Source organism: Oryctolagus cuniculus, chromosome 2 (genome assembly GCF_051225735.1).
Source record: "Oryctolagus cuniculus isolate XC-2025 breed Fujian yellow rabbit chromosome 2, ASM5122573v1, whole genome shotgun sequence".
NCBI classification, from domain to species: domain Eukaryota; kingdom Metazoa; phylum Chordata; class Mammalia; order Lagomorpha; family Leporidae; genus Oryctolagus; species Oryctolagus cuniculus.
The window spans coordinates 49,963,717-49,988,895 of record NC_142868.1 but is presented as its reverse complement, the minus strand read 5'-3'; the positions used below and the strand labels follow the sequence as shown (position 1 = coordinate 49,988,895).

Below are 25,179 nucleotides of genomic sequence, written 5' to 3'. Positions count from 1 at the left end.
TCATGATACCAGGAAAACCTCTTCAAAATGGCAGAGGAGTCTAAGATCCCCACCCTTCATTTATAACACTCGGTTTCTTGAGATGAAAATGGTACCTATAAGGGCAACATCTTTAAATAAATGATTAATTAACACTGCATTTGCTGAGAGTCTACTATACAAGGTGTCATCAAGATGTTCACAGATATTGTGAGTCATGAAAAATTATACATGGATTTCAAAAAGTTTTGTGTCAAAATGAGATTATCTTTTAATTCAACTTTTAATAAATGTTTGCAAGCAAACTTGAATGTGGCAGACTGTTCTGGAATAAGGGATGTAGTGTTGAACAACAGATAATATGTTTTCTATTGTTAATCTACCTTGCATTCTGGTATGCAATGGTAATTAACAATAGAAAACATATGTAAAATCTTCATTGCCCAGAACTAAGAAGTGTTACGATTAAACACACACAGATACAAGTAGAGAGGAGGAGAGGGGGCGCCTACATGCATGCTTGTAAAGGGGGAAGCAGTCTAAAATAGAATGGGAAACACTTGGTCCTTTTGAAAAATGCAATAATGTTGATGAAAGGTAACAATGCAGAACTATTTAAGGGGTAGTGTTAAAATACAGTGAGTAAAGTCTGCACTTTCAGATACTGGTATCCCATATCAGAGTGCTGGTTTGAGTCCCAGCTACTCTGTTTATGATCTAGCTTCCTGCTAATGAACTTGGGCAAGTAGCAGATGATGGCTCAAGTACTTGGAACCCTGCCAGGGGGCCAAGATGGAGTTTCCAGGTCTGGTTTTGGGCATTTGGGAAGTGAAGTGAAGCAATGGATGGAAGATTGATCTGGTGTTCTTTTCAGTGCACTTAAAGCATAGTTATTGGGCTGAAATAGGCTTCTCAATCTACAAAGAGAATTACAAGCTGCCCTTGATTAATGTAGCTTTCGAGCACTTTATATTGATATTTCTTTAAAATTTTTTAATTTATATAAACAGAACAAATTTATGTATTTCATCTATAATTTTAAGAACATGATACTTCCAACCCTACCCTTTTTCCTTCCCTCACTCTCACCCTGCCTCCTCCCTTTCTTATTTTTCTTTTAATTTTTATGATGACATACTTTTTAAAAAAAATTATTTATTTATTTGAAAGGCAGAGGCAGAGAGAGAGACAGAGAGAGAGATTTTCCATCCCTTGGTTCATTCCCTAGAAAGCTGCAATGGCTGGAGCTATGCTGATCCAAAGCCAGGAGCCAGGAGCTATTCTGGGTCTCCTGCATGGGTGCAAGGGCCCAAAGATTTGGGCTGTCATCTACTGACTGCTTTCTCAGGCCACAGCAGAGAGATGAGTTGGAAGTAGAGGAATCGGGACTCAAACTGGTGCCCATATGAGATGCTGGCACTGCAAAAGGTGGTTTTACCTGCTATGCCATAGTGTTGGCACCAGTGACATACTTCAAATTTACATTTAGTCACAAGATTAACCTTTCACTAAATAATTCAAAAAGTAGTAAGTAAATAACTACTGTTCCTTGGGAGTATAGACAATGGCTATAAACAATAAATCTCACAACGTCAGTGTTGCTCATACACATTATATTTTTTGTACTCTGTATATTAGTTATTGCAAATCAAGTAAAATATAATTGTCTTTTTGTGACTGACTTATATCACTAAGCATAGTGATCTCCAGTTCTATTTTGTTATATAAGACAGGATTTCATTCTTTTTTATGGCTGAGTAATATTCCAGAGTGCATATCATAATTTCTTTATCCAGTCATAAGTTGATCACAATTTTGGTTGATTCTATATTTTAATGTTGTGAGTTGAGCTGCTATAAACCTGGGAGTACCAGAAAACTCTCATATGTTGACTTGATTTCCATTAGGTAAATTCACAGGAGTGAGATGACTGGGACATAAAGTAGACCTATTTTTAGTTTTCTGAGGCATTCCATGATGTATTCCATAATGGTTATTTTAGTTTACATCTACAACAGTGGATTAGGGTACCTTTTCCTCTACATCTTTGTCCTCATGTGTTATTTTATGATTTTTGGATGATAGACATTCTAACTGGGATGAGATGAAACCTGATTGTGGTTTTGATTTGCATTCCCTGATGGCTAGTGATCCTGAGAATCTATTCATATCTGTTGACCATTTCTATTTCATCCTTTGAAAAGTACCTGTTCATATCCTTAGCCCATTTCCTAACTGGATTGTGGATTTTGTTGCTTTTGAGTTCCTTATATACTCTGGATATTAATCCTTTATCAGATGTACAGTTTGCAAATATTTTCCCCCATTCTGTCTATTGCCTCTTTAGTTTGCTGAGTGTTTCTTTTGCAGTACAGAAGAGTCTTAGCTTGGTCTAATTGCATTTGTCTATTTTTAGCTTTGTTGCCTGTGTTTCTCGGGTGTTATCTAAGAAGTCCTTGCCTGTGCCAAGGTCTTCCTCTAGTAATTTGATTGCTTCAGCTCTTAGGTTTAGATCCCTGATCCATTGTGATTGATTTTTGTATATGGTGTAAGGTAGTGGTCTTGTTTCATACTTTTGCATGCAGAGTTCCAATTTTCCCAACACCATTTACTGAAGAGTCTGAAAATTCTAATTTTAGCTCAGTATTCTATATGAAGCTTTCACCTTTTATTTGAATAAGATATTTTTCTTTGTTCCTTTGAGTATATAACAGCTTTTATTCATTTTTTTTTCCAAAAGGTGGTACATGGAAAAGCATTTTAGATCTTCAAAGTGGGATGCTTTCCATTCGTACTCAGAATGTACTTTTCCTGGGATTCCACCATTGTTAAATCGTTCCTGTAAGTCCAGAAGGGGTTGTTCTCCAAGTTACTAAGAGGAAAGAGGGAGTGGGGATGAAGGAAAAAGGATGGGAGAGCAGGCCTGAAAAGGTACCTTGGTTGTGTGAGACTTCAAAAGAATAAGGCAAATTGTGGACAAAGCTGGTGGCCTCCAGGACAAATGCAACTGGTGGGCTATTTTGTAAAGAGCTGATCATGGTAGTGATAAAGAATTTCCACAAGAATCTACAACATCAGAAACTCTTCTCAGAAATCAAGATAGAAATCTGGCTAGCGCTGCGGCGCAATAGGGTAATTCTCCGCCTGCAGCGCCAGCACACCGGGTTCTAGTCCTGGTCGGGGTGCCAGATTCTGTCCTGGTTGTCCCTCTTCCAGGCCAGCTCTCTGCTATGGCCTGGGAGTGCAGTGGAGGATGACCCAAGTGCTTGGGCCCTGCACCCATATGGGAGATCAGGAGAAGCACCTGGCTCCTTGTTTGGATCAGCGCGGTGCACCGGCCATGGTGGCCATTGGAGGGTGAACCAATGGCAAAGGAATACCTTTCTCTCTGTCTCTCTCTCTCTCTCACTGTCCACTCTGCCTATCCAAAAAAAAAAAAAAAAGAAAGAAATCAAGATAGAAATCGATTAGCACATCTTCTAAGAGAGGTTCCTTCAATGATTTGCAGCCAAGAAATAGGAAGGGAACAGAACATTCTCCTATTTAATCTTCTTTAAAATTGCTTTTGTATGATATTTCAACTTCACAAAGTTCCTTTGAAATTGAAATCACTTTAAGGGTTCACTATTCTTAAAGAAGCTCTTTTCATGATTTCATTAATTTAAATACAGAAAACTATGACCTAGCAGTGAGAATAAATTATAGACTACTTACAAAAACTGCACTTTTCACTATCCAATATCAATAACCTGGTGAAGTTTAGAACTGAGAGATAACATTCTTCAAGTTAGAAAGATTGATTAGAGAGTGATTGTCAGAAAAATAAATCATGATTTTCCACCCCATCAAAGACAGATCTGTTGTACAATACAAACAGCACAGAACCAGACAATTTCTGATTTCTACATATTATATGCATATTATGTGGCTTATTTCTACTTATTATGTATTTTGTGTGGCTTAATATTTATCTATTTGGGGCCAGTGCTGTGGTACAGTGGGTTAAGCTGCTGCCTGCAGCGTGTGCCAGCATCACATATGGGCACTGGTTCAATTCCCAGCTGTTCCACTTACAATCCAGCTTCCTGTTAACACACCTGAAAAAGCACTGGAAGATGGCTCAGGTGCTTGGACACCTGCCACCCACTTGGAGACCCAGAAGAAGCTGCTGGCTCCTGGCTTCAGACTAGCCCAGCCAGCCGTTGTGGCTATTTGGGGAGTGACCAGCAGATGGAAGTGCGCTTGCTCGCTCTCTCTCTCTGTCTCTCTGAATTCTCCCTCTCTTTAACTTTAAAAGGCAGAGTTACAGAGAGATGAAAATATGCACAAAGAGATATTTCAAACATTTGACTCACTCCCTAAGTGGCCAGGAATGAGCCAGCCCAAAGTCAGGAACTTCCTCCAGGTCTCCCACATGGGTAGAAGGTCTAAAGCACTTGGGCTATCTTCCACTGCTTTCCCAGGCACATTAGCAGTCAACTGGATTGGATAGTAGAGCAGCTGGGACTTAAACCAATGCCCATATATGATGCCAGTGTTGCAGTTGTTGGCTTGCTGTACCACACCAACCCTAGCTTAAAATTTTTTTCAGAATTTTATTAAACTCTTAGTTGTTCATCTAGGCTATCCATTGATAATGCCATATCCTAATATACAAGGAACAATGTGCTAAGCTGGGAAAGACTGCTGAAAATACCAAGTTTGGAGAGCAAGAGCAGAAATCTGGCTTTCTGGGTGCCAGCGCTGTGGTGCAGCAGGTTAAAGCCCTGGCCTGAAGCACCTGCATCCCATAGCCAGTTTGAGTCCTGGCTGCTCCTCTTCCGATCCAGCTCTCTGCTGTGGCCTGGGAAAGCAGTAGAAGATGGCCCAAGTCCTTGGGACCCTGCACCCACATGGGAAACCCGGAAGAAGCTCCTGGCTCCTGGCTTCGGATTGGTGCAGCTCCGGCCGTTGTGGCCATCCTGGGGAGTGAACCAGGGATGGAACTCCTCTCTCTCTGTCTCTACCTTTGTCTGTAAATCTGTCTTTCAAATAAATTAAATAAATCTTTTTAAAAAAGAGAGACGTCCATTAGACATGGAAGTGAAAATGCTGAAAAGAGAGCTCCTTCTATGAAATGAAACTCAAGGGATTTTTTTTTTTTTGACAGGCAGAGTGGACAGTGAGAGAGACAGAGAGAAAGGTCTTCCTTTTGCCGTTGGTTCACCCTCCAATGGCTGCCGTGGCCGGCGCGCTGTGGCTGGCGCACCACGCCTATCCGAAGGCAGGAGCCAGGTGCTTCTCTTGGTCTCCCATGGGGTGCAGGGCCCAAGCACTTGGGCCATCCTCCACTGCACTCCCAGGCCACAGCAGAGAGCTGGCCTGGAAGAGGGGCAACTGGGACAGAATCCGGTGTCCCGAATGGGACTAGAACCTGGTGTGCCGGCGCCACAAGGTGGAGGATTAGCCTACTGAGCCGGGGCGCCGGCCTCAAGGGAGATTATCTTAGACAAATCTGGCAGCCATCATGTTACAGATGATATCTAAATCCCAAAGCTTATATGAGAAATAACTAACTTGTTAGTGACCATACATAGAGAAAGGCTTACTAATTGAGACCTAGGGATCTGGAACATTTGCTCACTGGGGAGAGCAGAGGATTCAGCAGAGGAGGCTAAAAAGCATCGAGAAAACCATGGGAGAGGTGTATGTGAGCTAAACTTTTCCCAAGGGATTGGTATGATCAACTATGTAAAGTGCTGCCAGAAGGTCAAGTGCATGAGAATTGAGAGAATCCACTAGTGAAGTTGGCAAGAGTGTGCATCATTGTTAACAAGAACTGCTTTGTTGAGCAAAGGATAAAGAGTGTAATAGAGTAATTTCACAAGCAAATAGACAGAAAGATAACGGATACAAACTGTAAAATTCTTCAAGAAGTTTTCCTGGAAGTAGGCATTTGGTGCAGCTATTAAGGCCTCTCTGTAACTCTGCCTTTCAAATACATAAATCTAAATATATACAATACCACTTGGAATGTCTGCAGCCCATATCAAGTGCCTTGGTTCAAATCCCAGCTCCGCTACTGATTCCTGCTAATGCACACCTTGTATGGCAGCAATATGAAACCTGCACTGAGCCAGCGCCGTGGCTCAATAGGCTAATCCTCTGCCTTGCGGCACCGGCAAACCGGGTTCTAGTCCCGGTCGCCGGATTCTGTCCCAGTTGCCCCTCTTCCAGGCCAGCTCTCTGCTGTGGCCCGGGAGGGCAGTGGAGGATGGCCCTAGTCCTTGGGCCCTGCACCCACATGGGAGACCAGGAGAAGCACCTGGCTCCTGCCTTCGGATCAGCGCGATGTGCCGGCCGCAGCGTGGCGGCTATTGGAGGGTGAACCAACGGCAAAAGGAAGACCTTTCTCCCTGTCTCTTTTTCTCTCTCTCTCTCTCTCTCACTGTCCACTCTGCCTGTCAAAAATTAAAAAAAAAAAAAAAGAAAAGAAAAAAGAAAACAAAAAAAACCCTGCACTGAGTTCTAGACTGCTGGCTTCAGCCTGGGTCAGTCTTAGCTTTTCTGGACATTTGGGGAGTGAATCAGTAGATGAAGAAACTCCTCTCTCCCCTCCCCTCTCTCCCCCTTGTCCCCTCTCTCCCCACTCTCTACCCTCTCTACCCTCTCTCTGCCCTCCTCTCCTTCCTCTCCCCCTCTCTCCCCTCTCTACCCTCTCTCTGCCCTCCTCTCTTCCTTCTTTCCCCTCTGCCCTCCTCTACCCCCTCCCCCCTCCCCCCTAACCTCTCTGAAAAAAAATAATGAAAGGAATAATGGGGAGAGAGAGAAGGGGTTATGGTTGTCTACTTGGAACTGTACTGACAGCAAGTGTTAAATCTGTTTTCTTTAATAATTTTTTAAAGATTTATTTTTGAAAGGGAAGGTTACAAAGAGGCAAAAGCAGAGACAGAGAAGAGAGAGAGAGAGAGAGAGAGAGAGAGAGAGAGAGGTCTTCCATCCACTGTTTCACTCCCCAAATGGACACAATGGCTGGAGCTGAGCTGATCCAAAGCCAGGATCCAGGCCATCCTCTGCTCCCTTCCCAGGTGTATTAGCAGGAAGCTGTAACAGAGTGGTGCGCCAGGACTTAAACCTGCACCCATTTGGGATGGCAGCAATGCAGGCAGCGACTTTATCTGCTATACCACAGGGATTGCCCCCATAAAAATTTTTAAAAGAATATTTACTTCTATCTTTTGCCAGACATTTCTGGAGTTTTTATTTGCATACATTTCTGGAGTTTTATTTGTCTTTTAATTTTAATTAATATGTGATTTATGATTTTTGACTTTCAAGATTACTGTCTTTTTTATTTTATCTCACGTTCCTTTGCAGTTTTTGCATGTGATCTGTACAGCAAGAACTCTTCCTCCTTCAATCAAATAAATATAAATGTCCCTCAATATTTGTTAAGAAATTCTAGATTTTGTTTTACTTTTGAAGATTTAAAATGTCTAGACTACTGCTTATATTAGATAGGAAGTAGGAATCCATGACCCACCCACCTTTTTCACAACCACTGCTCTGGCTGCCTTTAATTAGTACACGATGTCCAAGTGCCAGAACAAGTTGTGTAACTGCATCAGGGCACTTCCGTGTGCTGGATCAAAACTGCCTATCTGTGAGCTTCTTCATCCTTGCAGTGGAAGCAAGGGCAAAGAACAGCACACGGCTTTTCTCAAGTACATGTTCCCCTCTTCTACCAGAATCATTCACAATGTTTGCCGACTATATATTTTTGATGATTTTATTCATTTCTCAGATTAAAGGTATGTCTTAAAATTTTTATCAGGTATTTCTTACTATGCTTAGAAATAATGTCTCTTTTGTCATAAATTGTAAATGATAAAAAAGTCACTACACAGTGGTGATTTTGCTAAGTACATAGCATAAGACATTGTCTAAATTATAGCAAATCACGAGATTTCTGTGATTCTCTGGATTTTCACCCAACTCTTAAAGAGGCAGACCCACAGTGAGAAGAAGGAAGGAGTGGACCTTAATGGGATACTTACAACATAGCAGGCACAGTGCTAGCCAGGGGCCACTTTGTAGATTATAATTTAATATTGATATTTCCACTTTAGTGATAGCGAGAATGAAACTAATATTAGATCCAAGATTTAAATATGCTACTTGCAGTCATACAACCCATAGCTATTAAAACCTATATCTCAATCAGGGCATATTAGATCTCTCTTCCTTGGTCTTGAAGGATCAAACCTCATTGGAGAGGGATCACCTCCCAGAGAAATACCAATGTGATAGGACAGGAGATAAAATTGCATTTAGTTTGGACTCAGAGCTGTGTAAAACTCTTTAACAAGTAGATGCCTTATACTTAACTATGAAAGCCAGACTTCAAATGAAAATGTCCTCTGAAAAGAAAATTTTATAACATACATGGAAACAGATAATTCCAATACAAGCTTTGACAAAGGCAAAATCCAGAAACAGGCACACAGAGAATAAGATGACAAAGATGACAACTGTAGAACAAAGTGAAAATATGGAACAACCAAAAAAAATACTGATGTCTTTGCCTCCTTTTTAATTTTGCATATGTTTTACTGATTTTTAAATATCAGTCTCAGTTTCCTTGCTTGTAGAGGGGAATGGGGTTGGTAATTCAGTGATAGTGTACCTGGAGGCTAATTGGAAACAAGTGAACGGTATTGAAAACAGTTCCATTTTTCAGTCACTATGCATGAATGTTAACATCCGATGGATTTTTTTCCTGTTATGTTTCTTTCAGAAGATGTAATCCCTGGAGCAGAGGGCCAAGAATTGGTTTATCCTAAAAAACTTCCTCTCATACAGAAACGAGATGTTGGGCACGCCCATGATTATGACATATCGGTACAGATTTTGATTTTGTAAATCAGATTTGTTGCTACCATGGGATTTGCAGAAGCTGCTCTTGACCCCTCCAAATAGCAGAGGAAGAGAAGAGAGTCAATGTTTCTGAGGATGCCCTTTAGCTTACAGCAGGAGTGAGGGGATGAGCAAAAGGAAGCAAAAGGAGTAAAATTGAGGTCATCGGGGTGCCATTTTATGTGTTGAAGATTGTATGAGGAGTTCTATCAACAGCTTTCCTGGCTGAATTCAAGAAACTTCATTTGTTCTGATCTGGAGCCCCTGGAATATAATCTCAAACATTTATCTTGCTTTCTCATAGATTTGATATGGAGGTTTCTTTACTGTAGAGATACTGCATCAAAATTGGACAACTTTTACAGGAACAAAAAGACCTGCTTTATTGCTTAGCGAGTGCTTATTTCTGCTTTAAAAGCTAAAATTATTTAAAATAATTTTCAAAAGTAATGGATGTATATTGAAGAAAATAGTTAATATACATGAGTGAACAAGCTTCAAAATGAAGTTATTTTCTATTCCCTTTGTTGCAAAGGACCATAGATAAATGTCCTCAGTGGGTTATCATTAGTTATCGTATTTGACTTGCAATATAAGCCTTAAAGTTTTTAAAATATTTTTTATTTACCTAAGCTGAGCAAATTTAATGCATTTCATATATACAGATTGAGGAGCACAGTGATACTTCCCACCCATTGTAAAAATTAAATGAAAGAATAAGAAAGGAAAGAGGGATGGTGGAAGCCTTAAGTTTTAAATTTGGTTCTTGGAAAATACCGACAGGCCCTTTGCCTCAATCTGCTACGGAAGTGCAACCCTTTCCAAAAGCAACAGCTTTCTTTCCTTTTACCATTAGAGCAGCCACTGTTCCAGGTCTTCACTTCTCAGTCTGTCATAAGTAAGATATATTTTAGCTTTACAAATGGTACTACAGAGAATTTTTTTTTCCTGTAAGTTGAGAGAAAAAAAGAACTCAACACTCATTTCAGTTAGAAAATCATGTTTATGTTCCTTTACTGTTTTTGAGAATGATATTTTGCTTCATCTCCACCTCTTTTCCAACCTTTCAAACATTTGTATTAATTGAAGATTGGTACTCAGTCACAGGCACAAAAACTATCATGTGGAAGCTGGTGGCCTCTTCTGGAAACTATTGTCCTGAGACAATAAAATAAAGTTAAATGTCCAAACAAGCAGCTAAGACATTGCTTGGAATGCCTGAAACCCATATTGGAGTTCCATTTCCAGCTTCCTTCTCAATTCCAGCTTCCGGCTAGTTTGTACCCAAGGGAGACAACAGATAATGGCTTATGTAATTGGGTTCATGCCACCCATGTGGGATATCTGGATTGAGTTTGTGGCTCCTGGTTTTGTCTTGGCCGAGACTTGGCTGTTGCAGACATTCGGGGAGTGAATCAACAGAGGCGAGCTGCATCTCTATTTCTTTCTCTCTGGCTCTTAAATAAATTTCTTGAAAATAAAAAATCAATACCCATGGTTATCCATTTAAATAATTTATCACAAGTTCTCATTGGTTTTTGAAAGACTTTTATTATAGACAATGTCTGTTACCGGTAAGAAGCCAAGGAAACAGGACCAGTCATAAATTACTGGTGAAGTTCTAAACTTGTACTTTGTTCAGGATATTTTGATAATATTCAGCAAAAGTCATATATTTTTTCCATTCATTAGCAGTATAAACACTAACTTTAGTGAACTCCTGAAACCAAGTTTCTGATTGCAATGTTGATTAAATAAATGAAATTTCATTTTAAAAAATATTTATTTATTTATTTGAAAGAGAAAGAGAGAGTTACTCCAACCACTGGTTCACTCCCCAAATGGCTGCAATGGCTGGAGCTGTGACAATCCAAAGCTGGGAGCTAGGAGCTTCCTCCAGGTCTCCCATGTGGGTGCAGAAGCCCAAAAACTTGGGTCATCTTCCGCTGCTTTCCCAGGCCACAGCAGAGAGCTGGATTGGAAGTGGAGCAGCCGGGACTCGAACTGGCACCCATATGGGATGCCAGCAGTGTAGGAGGAGGCTTTACCTGCGATGCCACAGAGCTGGCCCCTCATTTATGTTGTTTTGCAGCCATATATTACAGCAACAGGATAACATTCATCAGAATAGTAAATAGTCATGATTTATTAAGTGAAAAAGTAGACTATGGGGCATTATATACAAATTGTTTGTTTTTTTTAAACAGAATATCTGTATGTGACAGTTGCTATACAGCCATAGAATAAGTTATATTTCCTTAAGAAAGGCAAGAATGTACATTTTTCACTTTGTTTTATAACAAAAAATCTCCTTTAAAATTGTTTAATTTAAAAATAACAAAGGGTGGGCATCATGGCACAGCAGGTTGAGCTGACGCCTGGGATGCCAGCATCCCATATGAATGCCAGTTCAAGTACCAGGCATCTTGCTTCCACTTCAGCTCCCAGTTAATGGGCCTGGGAAGACAGTCGAAGATGGCCTAAGTACTTAGAATGCTGCCACCCACTTGGGAGACCTGGATTGAGTTCTATGTTCCTGTTCTTCCTGGCCCATCCCAAGGTGTGGTGGCTATTTAGGGAGTGAACCAATGGATGGAATCAATCAATCTTACCACCCCTTTTGTCTCTCCTTATCTCTCTGTGATTCTGCCTTTCAAATAAAAAAATCTTAACAACTTGAGTAAAATCCTTTTTGTAACACTTGCTATTAGCATTTATCATTTTGCCTGAAAGGACTGCTGAGTAGCCTGTAGGAGGTGGGTAATGTCCCCCTTCAGCTACCCCCTCCCCACCACCAGGACACACTAAATGGGTACATGATGATGTCACATGTTGCATGTTGGATCTTTTTTTTTTAGGAACTGTATGAAGAGGAATTGTTATATGAAATAAAACTAAATAGAAAATCTTTACTCCTTCACCTTCTAAGATCAAGGTCAGTTCTATTGTGATTTAATGCCTTATAGGTTTTATAGTCTATGGTATCCCAGTTTTCCTTACCTACCAGTAAAGTGAATTCCTCAAGTCACTGTTATTCACATGTGTGTGTTATATGGTTTATTCTTTGTTGAAGACAAGCCCTCTGCATTGCTACAGCTTAAAGACAATTATAGACACTGTTTGCTAGCACCAGAATTATACCTATGGATACTTAGGGTTCTTTGAGCTCCATATAGTCACTCTGATCACCACCTTTTGAATCAGTGGGACAAAATACATTAGAAAAAATGTTTTTTTAAAGGGACTTGTAAACTGTTTAAAATAATCTTAAATAAGGAACCAGGTTGGTTGGGAGAGTAAATTAAGTGCTGGAAAGAATTTTTTTTATCACAACATCTTGTATAGCTACATAGTCCTAACACCCTTAGCTTTCTTCATTAGCCTGCATCAGAACAATCTCTGTTGCTACTGTTTAATTTCTATTGTTTACCTTTCAGCTATTTCTATACCTAATAGCTCTGTCTCTGAGCCACAAGCAAAATTATAAGCAGTTGTCAAATATTAAGAAGAATAGAAGGTAATACTATTCTTTCCATTCTTCTTAGAGAATTGAGATTGATCTATTAGTTAAACACAAAAACCTCTCATGTTTCTGAATTCTACATAAGTATACAGAAACAGAGCAGGTTTAATGCCTTTACCATATGGATAATATATTGAGACTCTACATTTTTTAACATTCTCCAAGAAAGCTAGCATTTACTGAGCCATCACTGAGACCTCTCCATGTGCATTTCCTCAAAATAATTTCTTAATTCCTACAACAACCACATTAAGTATTGTGTTAAGTTCCACTTTGAGGTGGACAAATCATAAATACACTAAATCAGTGGCTTATGTGGGGTCACAATGCTCATAAGAATGATATGGCTGATGCTCCAACTTAGATCTTCCAGCTTTCAAAATTAGCTCAAGCTAGGATATAATGTTTTGCATACTTATTGAGGTGCTGGTCATTTTTAAACGTATGCTTTCATTTCTCTTGTGAACACAAAAGAGTAAAATTCCTGGGTCATAAGTTATGTATATATTCAACTTTATAAAATTTTGCCAGAGCGTTTTCAAAAGTTGTTACGGCTGGCACCGCGGCTCACTAGGCTAATCCTCTGCCTGCAGTGCTGGCACCCAGGTTCTAGTCCCGGTTGGAGCACCGGATTCTGTCCCGGTTGCTCCTCTTCTGGTCCAGCTCTCTGCTGTGGCCCAGGATGGCAATGGAGGATGGCCCAAGTGCTTGGGCCCTGCACCCGCATGGGAGACCAGGAGGAAGCACCTAGCTCCTGGCTTCGGATCAGTCCAGCACTGGCCGTAGTGGCCATTAGGGGAGTGAACCAACGGAAGGAAGACCTTACTCTCTGTCTCTCTTTCTCTCACTAACTGTGCCTGTCAAAAAAAAAAAAAAAAAGAAAGAAAGAAAAGAAATGTTGTTACACAACTTCATATAAGTACCAGCAATATATGAATAGTAGTAGTTTCATATTATTCAACTTTAGAGGTATTACTCTTTCTAATTTTATCTATACTAATGGGTTTGTGATATTTCATTGTGATTATATTTATTTCTTATTGAATTTTTCCTTCATTTGTTGGCCATTTGTGTAACTTCTGTTTTTTTAAATATCATTTTCATTGTGCTAATAGACATATAATCATTGAATTGAAGAAGATCTTTATGTGATTGGAAGGTCAGCCCTTTGCAAATTTAGCTCCTTTTAAGGTTTCATTCTTGCCTGTGGCTTTTTCATTAATTTTGTTAATTTTGCCTTTTTATTTAATTTTTTAAATTTTTATTTATTTTTAAGGTAAACAAATTTCATATATACAGATTTAGGAACATAGTGATACTTCCCATTCTACCTCCACTCCCTCCCACCCTCCCTCTTCCTTCTGTTCATATTCTTTTTTTTATTTTTACAATGATATTCTTTCAGTTTATTTTATAGTCATAACATTAACCCTACAGTAAGTAAAAAATCCAACAAATAGTAAAAAGAAAAAAAAAAAACACTGTTCTTCAACAGTAGAGACAAGGGCTATAAACAATCATCAAATCTGAAAATGTTGGTTTTGCTCATATACATTACATTTTTGCTATCCTATTACTTACCACAGATCAGGGAAAACATATATTTGTCTTTTTGAATTGGGCTTATTTCACTAAGTATAATGATTTCTAGTTGCATCCATTTTATTGTGAAAGACAGGATTTCATTCTTTTTATGGCTGAGTAGTATTCCATAGTGCATATATGCCACATTTTCTTTAATCATTGATAGCTGGACATCTGGATTGAGTCCAGCTATTGTGAATTGAGCTGCTAAGAACAAGGTGGTACAGATAACCTTTCACATGCTGATATCCTTTTGTTTGGGTATATCTCCAGAAATGGGATTGCTGGGTCATCTAGTAGATCTGTTTTCAGATTTCTGAGGTATCTCAATACAATGGCTGTACTAGGACACCTTCCCACCAGCAGAGTATTAAGGTTACCTTTTTCCCCAGGACCTCACCAGCATGTATTGTTTTTTGATTTCTGTATGGGAGCCACTCTAACTGGGGTGGAGCAAAACTTCACTGTTATTTTAATATGCATTTCCCTGATAAATAGTAATCCTGAGCATTTTTTCATGTGTCTGTTTACCATCTGAATTTCCCTTTTGAAAAATGCCTGTTCAAGTCCTTTGCCTATTTCTTAACTGGATTGTTTGTTCTGCTGTTGTTGAATTTCTTGAGCTCTGTATAGATTCTGGATATTAACCTTTTATAAGTTCCATAATTTGCAAATATTTTCTCTCATCTTTTTGTTGTCTCTCAGTTTGCTATTTCTTTTGCAGAGCAGAAGCTACTGAGCTTGATGTAATCCCATTTGTCAATTTTGGCTTTGTTTGCCTGTATGTCTAGGGTCTTTTTCAAGAAGTCTTTGCCTATGCCAATGTCTTGCAGAGTTTCCTCAATGTCCTCCTCCAGTAATTTGATGGTATCTGGTCAGAGATTTAGGTTCTTGATCCATTTTGAGTGGATTTTTGTATAAGGTATAAGGTAGGCATCTTGTTTCATACTTCTGTATGTGGAGATTCAATTTTCCCAGCACCATTTAATGGAGACTGTCCTTTCTCTAGGGACTTATTTTAGCTCTATTGTCAAAGTTTAGCTAGTCGTAGATGTGTGGTTTGACTTCTGGGATTTCTATTCTGTTCCATCTGTTCTTACAGTTTGTTAATATGTATCACATTTATTGATTTGCATATCTTAAACCATATCTGCAAACCAGGAATAAATCTCATTTTGTCCAGGTGAATAATCTTTATGATGTGATATTGGATTTGATAAGCTAGTATTTTGTTGAAGTTTTTTTGCATCAATATTCATCAGTGATACTGGTCTGTAGATCTTTTTCATTGTATCTTTTTCTTGTTTTGGATTTAAGATGATGCTGGGCTCATGGAATGAGCTTGGGGGCTTTCCTCCATTTCAGTTGCTTTGAATAGTTTGAGAAGTGGATTTAGTTTTTCTTTAAAAGTTTGGTAGAATTCAGCAGTGGAGTCATCTGATCCTCAGGTTTTCATTGAGGGGAGGATCTTTATAACTGATTGAATCACCATCTTGATATTGATCTGTTTAGGTGTTCTGTGTTTTCATGACTCAATTGTATATTGTATGTATGAGAATCTATCCATTTCTTCTAGATTTTCCAATTTGTTTGCATATTTCTGTTGTAGTAATTCCTGATGATTCTTTTTATTTCTGTGGTATCTGTTCCATTTCCTTTTGTATCTCTGATCTTATTGATTTGGGTCTTTTCCCTCTTTTTTTGGTTAGTTGGGCAAGTGGTCTACCAATATTTTTTTTTTTTTATTTTTCAATGAACAAGGTTTTCTTTTTTCTTTTCACTGATCATTTGCCCTGTGTGCTTGGTTTCAATTTTGTTTCCCTCTAAACATTGCTTTTCTGTATCCTATAAGTTTTGATATTTTATATTGGCATATTTTCATTCATTTCCTGGAATATTCTATTTCCCTCTTGTTTTCTTATATGACCCATTGTTCATTTTAGGAGCATGTTGTTCAGTCTCTATGTGTTTGTATATTTTCTAGAGATCCTTAAATTGTTAGTTTCTAGCTTCACTCCATTGTGATGAGAAAAGATACATGGTATCTTTTTTTAAATTTTTAAAAAATTGTTGAGACTTACTGTAGCCTAGAATATGGTGTGTCCTGGAGAAAGTTCCATGCACTGATGAAAAGAACATGTATTCTTCAACTGTGTGATGAAATGTTCTATAGATATAAGTTAGATCCACTTGGCCCATAGTGTAGAAGAGCTCTGTTGCGTCTTTGCTGATTTTCTGTCTAGTTGATCTGTCTATTGATGAAAGTGGGATGTTAAAATCCTCATTACTATTGTATTGGAGTCTGTCTCCACTTGGATCTACTAAAAATTGTTTTAAATAGTGAGGTACCCTAGCATTGGGTGCATATATATTTATTATAATCACACCTTCCTGTTGAATTGATCTCCTAATCATTACATAGTCTCCTTGTCTCTCTTAACAGTTTTTGTGTTAAAGTCTATTGTCTGATATTAGGATGTCTATACCTGCTCATTTTTGCTTTCTGTGTGCATGGAATATCTTTTCCATTTTCACTTTTAGTCTTGTGTATCTTTGTTGGAGAGATGTGTTTCTTGTAGACAGCAGATAGATGAGTTTTGTTTTTTAATCCATTCAGCCAGTCTATCTTTTAATTGGAGAATTTAGGCCATTTACATTCAGAGTTACTTTTGGTAAGTAATGGTGCTGCCGTTTTTCCATAAATGTCACTATTTTTTACTTTGAATTTCCTTTGTAGTCTTAATAGATTTTCTGCCTTCACATTATTTCATAATGATGACTATGTTTTTGTGTATCACACATCATTAAATATCATTTGTAAGTCTGGATGACTGGTAACAAGTTACTTCAATTTCTGTTTGTTATAAAGGGTCTTAATTTCACCTTCAATCCTAACTGAGAGCATTTCTGGATACAGTAATTTGGGCTGACAGTTTGTTTATTTTAAAACTTGGACTGTATCTCTCCATTCTCTCCAAGCCTGTTGTTTCTGATTGGAAACCAGCTGTCAGTCTCATTGGAGATCCTCTGAAGGTAATCTGGTGTTTCTTTAATGCATATTTCAGAATCTTTTCTTTTTATTTCCTGTTCAAAGTTTGACTACAATGTATCATGGTGAAGATCTTTTCTGGTCACATCTATTAGGAGTTCTATGTGCTGCTTCTATTTTTCTGTCCCTGTCTTTCTCCAAATTAGGGAATGTTTCTGTTATTATTTCACTGAATAGGCCTTTTAATCCATTCTGTCTTTCCACCTTTTCAGGAACTCCTACAATCCACATGTTGTGTCATTTGATAGTATCCTATTATTTGCAAACAGCTTTTTTTTAAATTTTCCTGATTTCTTTTTTTGTTATCTTTTTTTTTTTTTTTTTGACAGGCAGAGTGGACAGAGAGAGAGACAGAGAGAAAGGTCTTCCTTTGCCGTTGGTTCACCCTCCAATGGCCGCCGCAGCTGGCACGCTGCGGCCGGTGCACCACGCTGATCCGAAGGCAGGAGCCAGGTACTTATCCTGGTCTCCCATGGGGTGCAGGGCCCAAGGACTTGGGCCATCCTCCACTGCACTCCCGGGCCACAGCAGAGAGCTAGCCTGGAAGAGGGGCAACCAGGACAGAATCCGGCGCCCTGACTGGGACTAGAACCCAGTGTGCTGGCGCCGCAAGGTGGAGGATTAGCCTAGGGAGCCACGGTGCCGGCTCTTTTTTTGTTATCTTTCCATAGATTTGTTTTCTAACTTGGATATTCTTTCCTCTGCCTCACCAAGTCTGTTGTTAAAACTTTCCACAATAGTTGACATACTGGCTTATTTATTTCTAATATTTCAGATCAATTTCTCTTCAAAATCTGTCATGGGAAAATTTTCGCCCATGTCATGTATGGATTTCTTGCATGCATGAATTTGTGTCTCATTGCTTCTGAGTAATCTTATGGTCATTCTTTTGATTCTTTTGATTTTCTTTTCAGGCATTTCATCATATTATCTTCCATTTTCTTGTTTCTTATATCTCTGCATTCGTTTTTAAGCATTTCTGGAAATACTTTTTCTCCACTGATAGATCTTATCATTGAACTATTCTTAGTGTAGTGTCTGCTCCTTCAGTGAATACTCAGAGGCATGTGCTGGGTAGAGCTAAGGAAGTCTGGTCAGTGCTCAAGGGGGGGGGGGGGGAGCGGGGTGAGAATCCAGTGTGATGTCCAAGTTGGGAGTGGTAGAGTTCCTCTGTTGTCAGCAGGGGAGAGGGTATGATCATTCCTATTGGCGTAATCACTCTCACCTCTTTTCCAAGGTAATCAAAGACTGGGGCTAGCCCAGTGAATACACCCCCCATCCATGGTTGTGCATGAACCACACAAAGGAACTATGTGGTTCTCAATGTGAGCAAAGAACCCCTGCAATGTCCCAACCCAGGCCATCAGGGAGCCCCAAGCCTTTGGAACTAGACACAGTGATTGAACAGAGACCCAGCTATTCCTCTCACCCTATGGTGCAGTCACAGAATCCTCACAGTCACAGCATGCAAGGCTCCCACAGTCACAGTGTGCAGAGGATCTGCTTGGTCCTATCCATTGAGATAGTGAGCCTGCCCCATCCACTGAGAGAGTAGAGAGGTTTTCAGAGCCAGCAGCCTCTTGCTGCACTGCCTTGGCAGTTTGAGCCCCAGAGCCTTGTGATATGTTGAGAGGATTGGGGCACCTCACCATTCTACATGGGTTCCCAGGCCCCTGTCAACCCTCCCAACCAAAGTCAGTGGGGAATGCAGATTTTCCTCTCTGGTAAAATCCTGTGGTCACATGTGTGCACAAGAACTGTTGCAGCATCTACTGGTATCAAGATGGCACCTTTGTGGGATTGTGGGGAGAAACGAACATGCTTTCTTTTTCTGGATTAGGTAGGTATCCTGCCCTATGCTTGGGCTCCGGGCCATATTCAGTGTCCATGTAGTCTGCAAGGTAATCCCTCAAGTGCTATCTCCAGTAGCAGGATTTGCTGCAGTCTGCTCTAACCTCGGTCTCAGATGCTGGCATTTCCTCTAACTTCTAGCTGCAGGAGTTGTGTCGTGGTGTCCCTGCTCACTGCTGCATATATGCACCACACATGCTGTTCCATGGTGTCCCTCTTTCTTCTGTAGAATTTCCACTGCAAACTCCTCTCCAGCTCTCTCCTGGAAATGCACTTCCTCTGCTTTTCTTCTGCTATTTTCTGCTGGTCATGCAGCACATCTTTTCTCTACTCATCCATATTGGAAATCTTGTTGTGCCTATTGAAGAGTAAAAATTATGTTATTGGGCCGGCTCCGTGGCTCACTTGGTTAATCCTCTGCCTGTAGTACTGGCATCCCATATGGGTGCCAGGTTCTAGTCCTAGTTGCTCCTCTTCCAGTCCAGCTCTCTGCTGTGGCCTGGGAAGGCAGTGGAGGATGGCCCAAGTGTTTGGGCACCTGCACCCACATGGGAAACCAGGAAGAAGCACCTGGCTCCTGGCTTCAGATCGGTGCAGCACCTGCCTTGGTGGCCATTTGGGGAGTGAACCAGTAGAAGGAAGACTTTTCTCTCTGTCTCACTGTCTATGACTCTACCTGTCAAAGAAAAGAAAAACTGTTATTTTTGGTTGGTGGATCAGGCCATGCTGCCACGTAGGATGCCTACATCCCATATTGGAGTGCTTGGGGTTGATTCTCCTAAGCCCCACTTTGATTCAGCTTTCTGTTAATGCACCTGGGAAATGGCAGATGATGAATCAGTTGCTTGAGTTCCTGCCACCCAGGTGGGAGACCAGGATGGTGTTCCTGGTTCCTGGCTTTGTCCTGGCCCAGTCCTGCTGTTGCAGGCTTTGGGGGAGTTAATCAGCCGATGCAAAATCTTTCTCTCTGGGTCACTCTGCCTTTCAAATAAATAAATATTTAAAATTGTTCATTATTTCAAAGAAATTTTAGTTCCTCTTTTTTACCCCTATATTCTTTGCTTTCTAGGACCTAAGAAAAATTGGCAACCTTTAAGTCATTATATTTCACATTGTTTACTTTTAAGTCTTCACAGTTTTAGATTTTCATTTTGCTCTATTATCATCTTGAATTTCTGTGTGTATTCAAATGTGTGTGTATATGCATGTGTATGTGTGTAATTTGCTGGAAAAGTGAAGGTTTTTTTCATACTTATAACCAATTACAGCAGTCCATTTTGTTGAATTCTCTTTTCTGTATCAAATGATTCTTTGATAAGTTGGAGAAAATCAAATGATTATTTATCGGATCTATATTCTATCTTATTCATCTGTTTATTCAATTCTTAGCCCATAACTGCTCTGTCTTCATTACTGCAGCTTTATACATTGCCTTGTAACCACTGTGTGTAACTTTTCCCATTTTCTTCTATGGTAGATTACTTTAAATTATAGGTAATTTACATTTCTGTATAAAAGTTAGAATCACCGGGGCTGGCACTATGGCGTAGTGGGTAAAGCTGCTGCCTGCAGTGCTGGCATCCCATATGGGCGTCAGTTCGTTTCCCGGCTGCTCCACTTCCAGTCCAGCTCTCTACTATGGCTTGAGAAGGCAATACAAAATGGCCCAAGTCCTATGGCCCCTGCACCCATGGGAAACTGGGAAGAAGTTCCTGGCTCCTGGCTTCGGATCAGCACAGCTCTGGCCATTGCCGCCATCTGGGGAGTGAACCAGCGGATGGAAGACCTCTCTCTCTCTCTCTCTCTGCCTCTGCCTCTGCCTCTCTGTAACTCTGCCTTTCAAATAAGTAAATAAATCTTTAAAAAAATTAGTTAGAATCACCTTGTCAGTACTAGAAAATAGACTGCTGGAACATTGATTGGGATTTTATTAAATCTGTAGATCAATTTGGAGAGATCTGATATCTCAATGAGTATTTAAGTTAGAGATTTAATATGTATTTGTCTTTGAATTCTTCAATAGTATTCTATGATTTACAATGTAGAGCTCTCAGAAGACTTTTGTTACTTGTATATTTTGTTGTTACCTAATATTTTTAATAATGCTTTTAAAATTTTATGTATTTGTTTTTATTTTAAAGGTAGAGTGACAGAAAGAGACAGAAATCTACCACCTACTAGTTCACTCTCCAAATGCCCACAACAGACAGGGCTAAACCTAACTGAAGCCAGGATCCAGTAACTCTATCCTGGTCTCTCACATAAATGGCAAGAGCCCAAGTACTTAGACCATCTTCTGCTGCCTTTTCAGGCACATTAGCAAGAAGCTGGATTGGAAGCAGAGCAACTGGGACTAGAACTGGCACTCCTAAAAGCAATGCCAGTGTTGTAAATGGCAGCTCCACCTACTACACCACAATGCCAGGCCTTCTGTATCAATTTCAAACTATAATGTTTATTTAAACTAATTAACAATGGTTAATATTTACATTTATATAATTTTATATAAAATGTTATGATTATACAAGTTTGCATATATCTGCTACTTCCTTATGCTGTTATATTTATTATATTTTTCAATTATTTCAATTTGCTTTTATAATATTTCCATTTCTTTTTTGATATTTCATGTCTTGAGTTCAAACATATTTTCTTTCACATAGTTAAGCATAGTTTTAATAGTTGTTTTAACATCCTCATCTGTACTTTCAACCTCTGGACAAGCCTCTGGTAGTTCTATACTAGTTGTCTTTTTTTCTTGACAATAGCTCAAATTTGCATATTTCATCATAAGAAGTAAAATTTGGATTATGTCTTGAACAATTTGAATGTTATGTGGAAGAAACCGGTTTCTGTTATATCTGTACTTTTACTTAATTAGACAGTTACTTTGTTGAACTCCAAGTACACCTGTCATTGGGTGGCTCTCCTATTTCAGTTCAGTTATTTTATTCTTAGAAGAACTACTTTTATTCTGTCCCTCATATACATGGTTCAGGGATAACTGAGAATTTGAGACTGAGTTTGTTTACATAACTGAGGATTTTTCCATCCTTGTCTGTTCTTTGAGCATTCAAAAGTCGCAGAAATGAACAGGTGTTTGTTCATGTTTGTGTGCTTTTTTATTTTTATGATGAGCGTGAAGCAGGATGTCTGCCTTCTGTTGTCTTTCAGATTTTGCATGTTTAGCATCCAGGTTGGGGCCAGGCTTGATATATGCTGGGGAAGTCAGGTGCTCACTGGTTATTCTAGGAATTGTGCAGCTGGGGGTTGTTACTTACCTCATTTGGGAGACAGCATAGCTGAGACAGGACTTTCCTCTCAGGAGTAAAATGGAGTTACTTGGAAGTTGGAGCTGTTTTTGAGCTTACACAAAAAAATTCAAACAGTAGATTCCATGTATGTGTGTCCAACCAATAGTGCTTAAGATATCAAGGAAAATATCTGCAGACTTTTTTTCTTGTCATTATTACTAAACAGCAAAATATGATAATTATTCATAAACTATCTTATATTTGGTATTATAAATCTAGAGATGACTTAAAGTGTAGGACTGAATATGCATAGGTTATATGCAAATATTGTATCATTTTATATATAATAGTTGTGAATATCTGCAGATTTGGGTATCCATGGGGGAGAGGGAGCCACGTACTCAATATCCCCTGGATACTGGGGATGACTGACTTTATATGCATTTTCTTATCTATTTACTCATTTTTGGAGAAAACATTTAAATTCACTCTCAATAGTTTTCAAGTGCAAAATACACGTTTGTTGTAATCACCACATTGTACAATAGATCTCTCAAACATAATTCCTCCCATCTAGCTGAAATGGCACTTTTAGTCTATATTAAATTTATGGCTTATTGATTTTAGATAACTTATTATGGACATATGATCATTTTTCATCATATTACATATTTCACTACTGAAACAAAATGTTTAATTGGAGGGAAAAAGCTAATGTCTGGCTGCTATCCTGATTAGTCTTTCTTTGAATGGATCATACCAACAACATAAATACATATAAATGTGTTGCAGTGATATAACATATATTTAATCTCAGATTTAATACTAGACTGTCATATTATGTATCAAAATACTATGGGATTCTATCTGATATAGTATTTTATACAGTTTCTTGACATGTTTATATTGTTATATATTTTAAAAAATTCTAGAATTTCCACTTGGAGAAAAGTGGAACAAACTTCTCCCCATCCTTGTGACTAAATACAAAGAGACATTCTACATATAGAGATTACACACACACACACACACACACACAATAAAAGAAGGCTGAAGAACAGAGAGAAAGTAGACCAGCTAAAGACATTGATACCTAAGGAATGACTGCTGAATAAGAAGAATTCACTCTTTATTTTCACTAGCACTTGGAATGTGCCACTGTACAAAAAAATGGACAGTCTGAAGGGAAAAGACACAGTTTGGTGATGGAGTAGCCTGGCTTCTCTCCTACTTTATCAAAGTGTTATTTATAGAATATCTTGAACTCATGGCAGTTATACTGTGGAAACCCAAAAAGCTCAGTTGTTGCATTTCAGAAGCCTTAACTTGTACGACTAATGTTTCTGTCATGTGTTTCAAATGTCTATTTTTCAAGGTAAAGTAAAACAATTTACTTTTGTGTTCTTGGGTTCTATTGTGATATCCATCTCCAGAGGCTAATAACATGATGCTGGCTGCCTGCTGTTTAATGCACAGGAAAGTGTAGACATTGGGTGACTTGAGTGAAAACTCAAAAAGGCATCCCTCTTCTTGCACAGAGAAAGGACTACAAAATATTATGTGGAAAGAGTAGCATTGATGGTTATCTCTATGGTGGGATTTGGAATAACTTCCTCTGAGCTGTTTTGTTTCAGAAATTTACAATATATATATATACATATATGTATAGCTTTTAGGTTATTATATAGTGAAATATATCATGTCACACATTTATATATAATTTTTATATTCAAATGCCTACTTAGATATCATTTTCTCTGAGTCCTTTTAAAAAATGTTGATTTTCTTAAAATTGTCAGAATCTTTACCTGGCTTATCTACAGCCTTTATAAAACCAGAAATTTAGGTAGAAGGCTTTTCATATGAGTGGATTTGATGCTGATTTTTTTTTTAATCAGGAGAGAACTTGCTGAGATTTGAGAACAGCCTGGAGACTTTTTTATCACATGGTGTTTTCATCTGCTAGATTTTTAGAATGAATAAATCACTCTACCTTTCTGCTCTGTTTTTCAGGGAGTTCCTAGCCTCAAATTATAGTGAAACACACTACATCACAAAAGGAGAAGCATTCATGAGGCAGGTTCAGATCAAGGTATCTTAGTATCTTCTTAAGTCTCTTCTCTGAAATTGTTTCCTAATGTGATTTTGAGTTCTAGCTCAACAAACCACTCCAAAGCACGATAATAGAAATAAGTCCTGAAGTGAATTCTCTAGAATGTTTATAGAAAAGAAATTATGACACTTTGAGCTCTGAAGGAAGCTGATCACTGACAAAGAAGCAAATTAGTGAATGGCAATGTATCCTTGTTTACTAAACTGATTTCCATAGAACCAATATGTTAAGTCTGGAAGAAGGTGAAGGACCCTAAAGAAGTATAAAGGCACTCTGATGACATTGCAATCAAAATGGGTAAAATCTGAAGAAAAGAAACAACTTTGAAAATATCCATCAAATTGGCTTCATGTGATTCCTATCCCTTGCCCAGTATTGCACCAATACTGATGTCGCTCCCCCTCTTCATGGAGGAACGACACTAAACCCTGCCTAGGCTTCATATCCGAGTCACGGCACCATTATGTCGCTCCCCCTCTTCATGGAGGAACGACACTAAACCCTGCCTAGGCTTCATATCCGAGTCACGGCACCATTATGTCGCTCCCCCTCTTCGTGGAGGAACGACACAGGACCCTGCGCTGTTCTTTCGTCTGCTCGGCCCTCCCCGGGTTTGCTGCTGGTTCTTCCCGGGTTGGCTACTATCCCTTCCACCTCCGTGGAAGGGCAGTTCCCCCTGGCCGCATTCCCCACTTCCGCAGGGGAGCGGCACACCGCCGGCCGGTTCTCTCGGGGGCTGCACGGGTTCCCTTAGATGTTCCCCATAGATGTTTTTGGTGCATGCCGTCTCTCTCCTCCTTTATAGTCCTCCTCCGCCAATCCCAACTCGGCTGAGTACGCTGCTCTCCAATCAGGAGCAAGTCCTACAGTTAATTGGTTGAACTGGAGGCAGCTGTGCGGAAGCTGTTTACTTCTCTCCCAGCGCCATATT

At 39.3% G+C, this 25,179-nt stretch overlaps 1 protein-coding gene across 1 annotated transcript in view; it reads left to right on the top strand.

Annotated features, from left to right (window-relative positions):
* Nucleotides 1-7,576: 7,576 nt before the first annotated feature.
* The window catches only part of ADAM7 (ADAM metallopeptidase domain 7), a 54,667-nt gene continuing 37,064 nt past the window's right edge, over nt 7,577-25,179 (top strand). The window contains exons 1-4 of the mRNA XM_051832130.3: nt 7,577-7,769; nt 8,756-8,859; nt 11,733-11,809; nt 24,149-24,227. Coding sequence (XP_051688090.3) covers nt 7,718-7,769; nt 8,756-8,859; nt 11,733-11,809; nt 24,149-24,227 — 312 coding nt within the window. The 5' untranslated portion in view covers nt 7,577-7,717. The remainder of the gene's footprint in view (nt 7,770-8,755; nt 8,860-11,732; nt 11,810-24,148; nt 24,228-25,179) is intronic.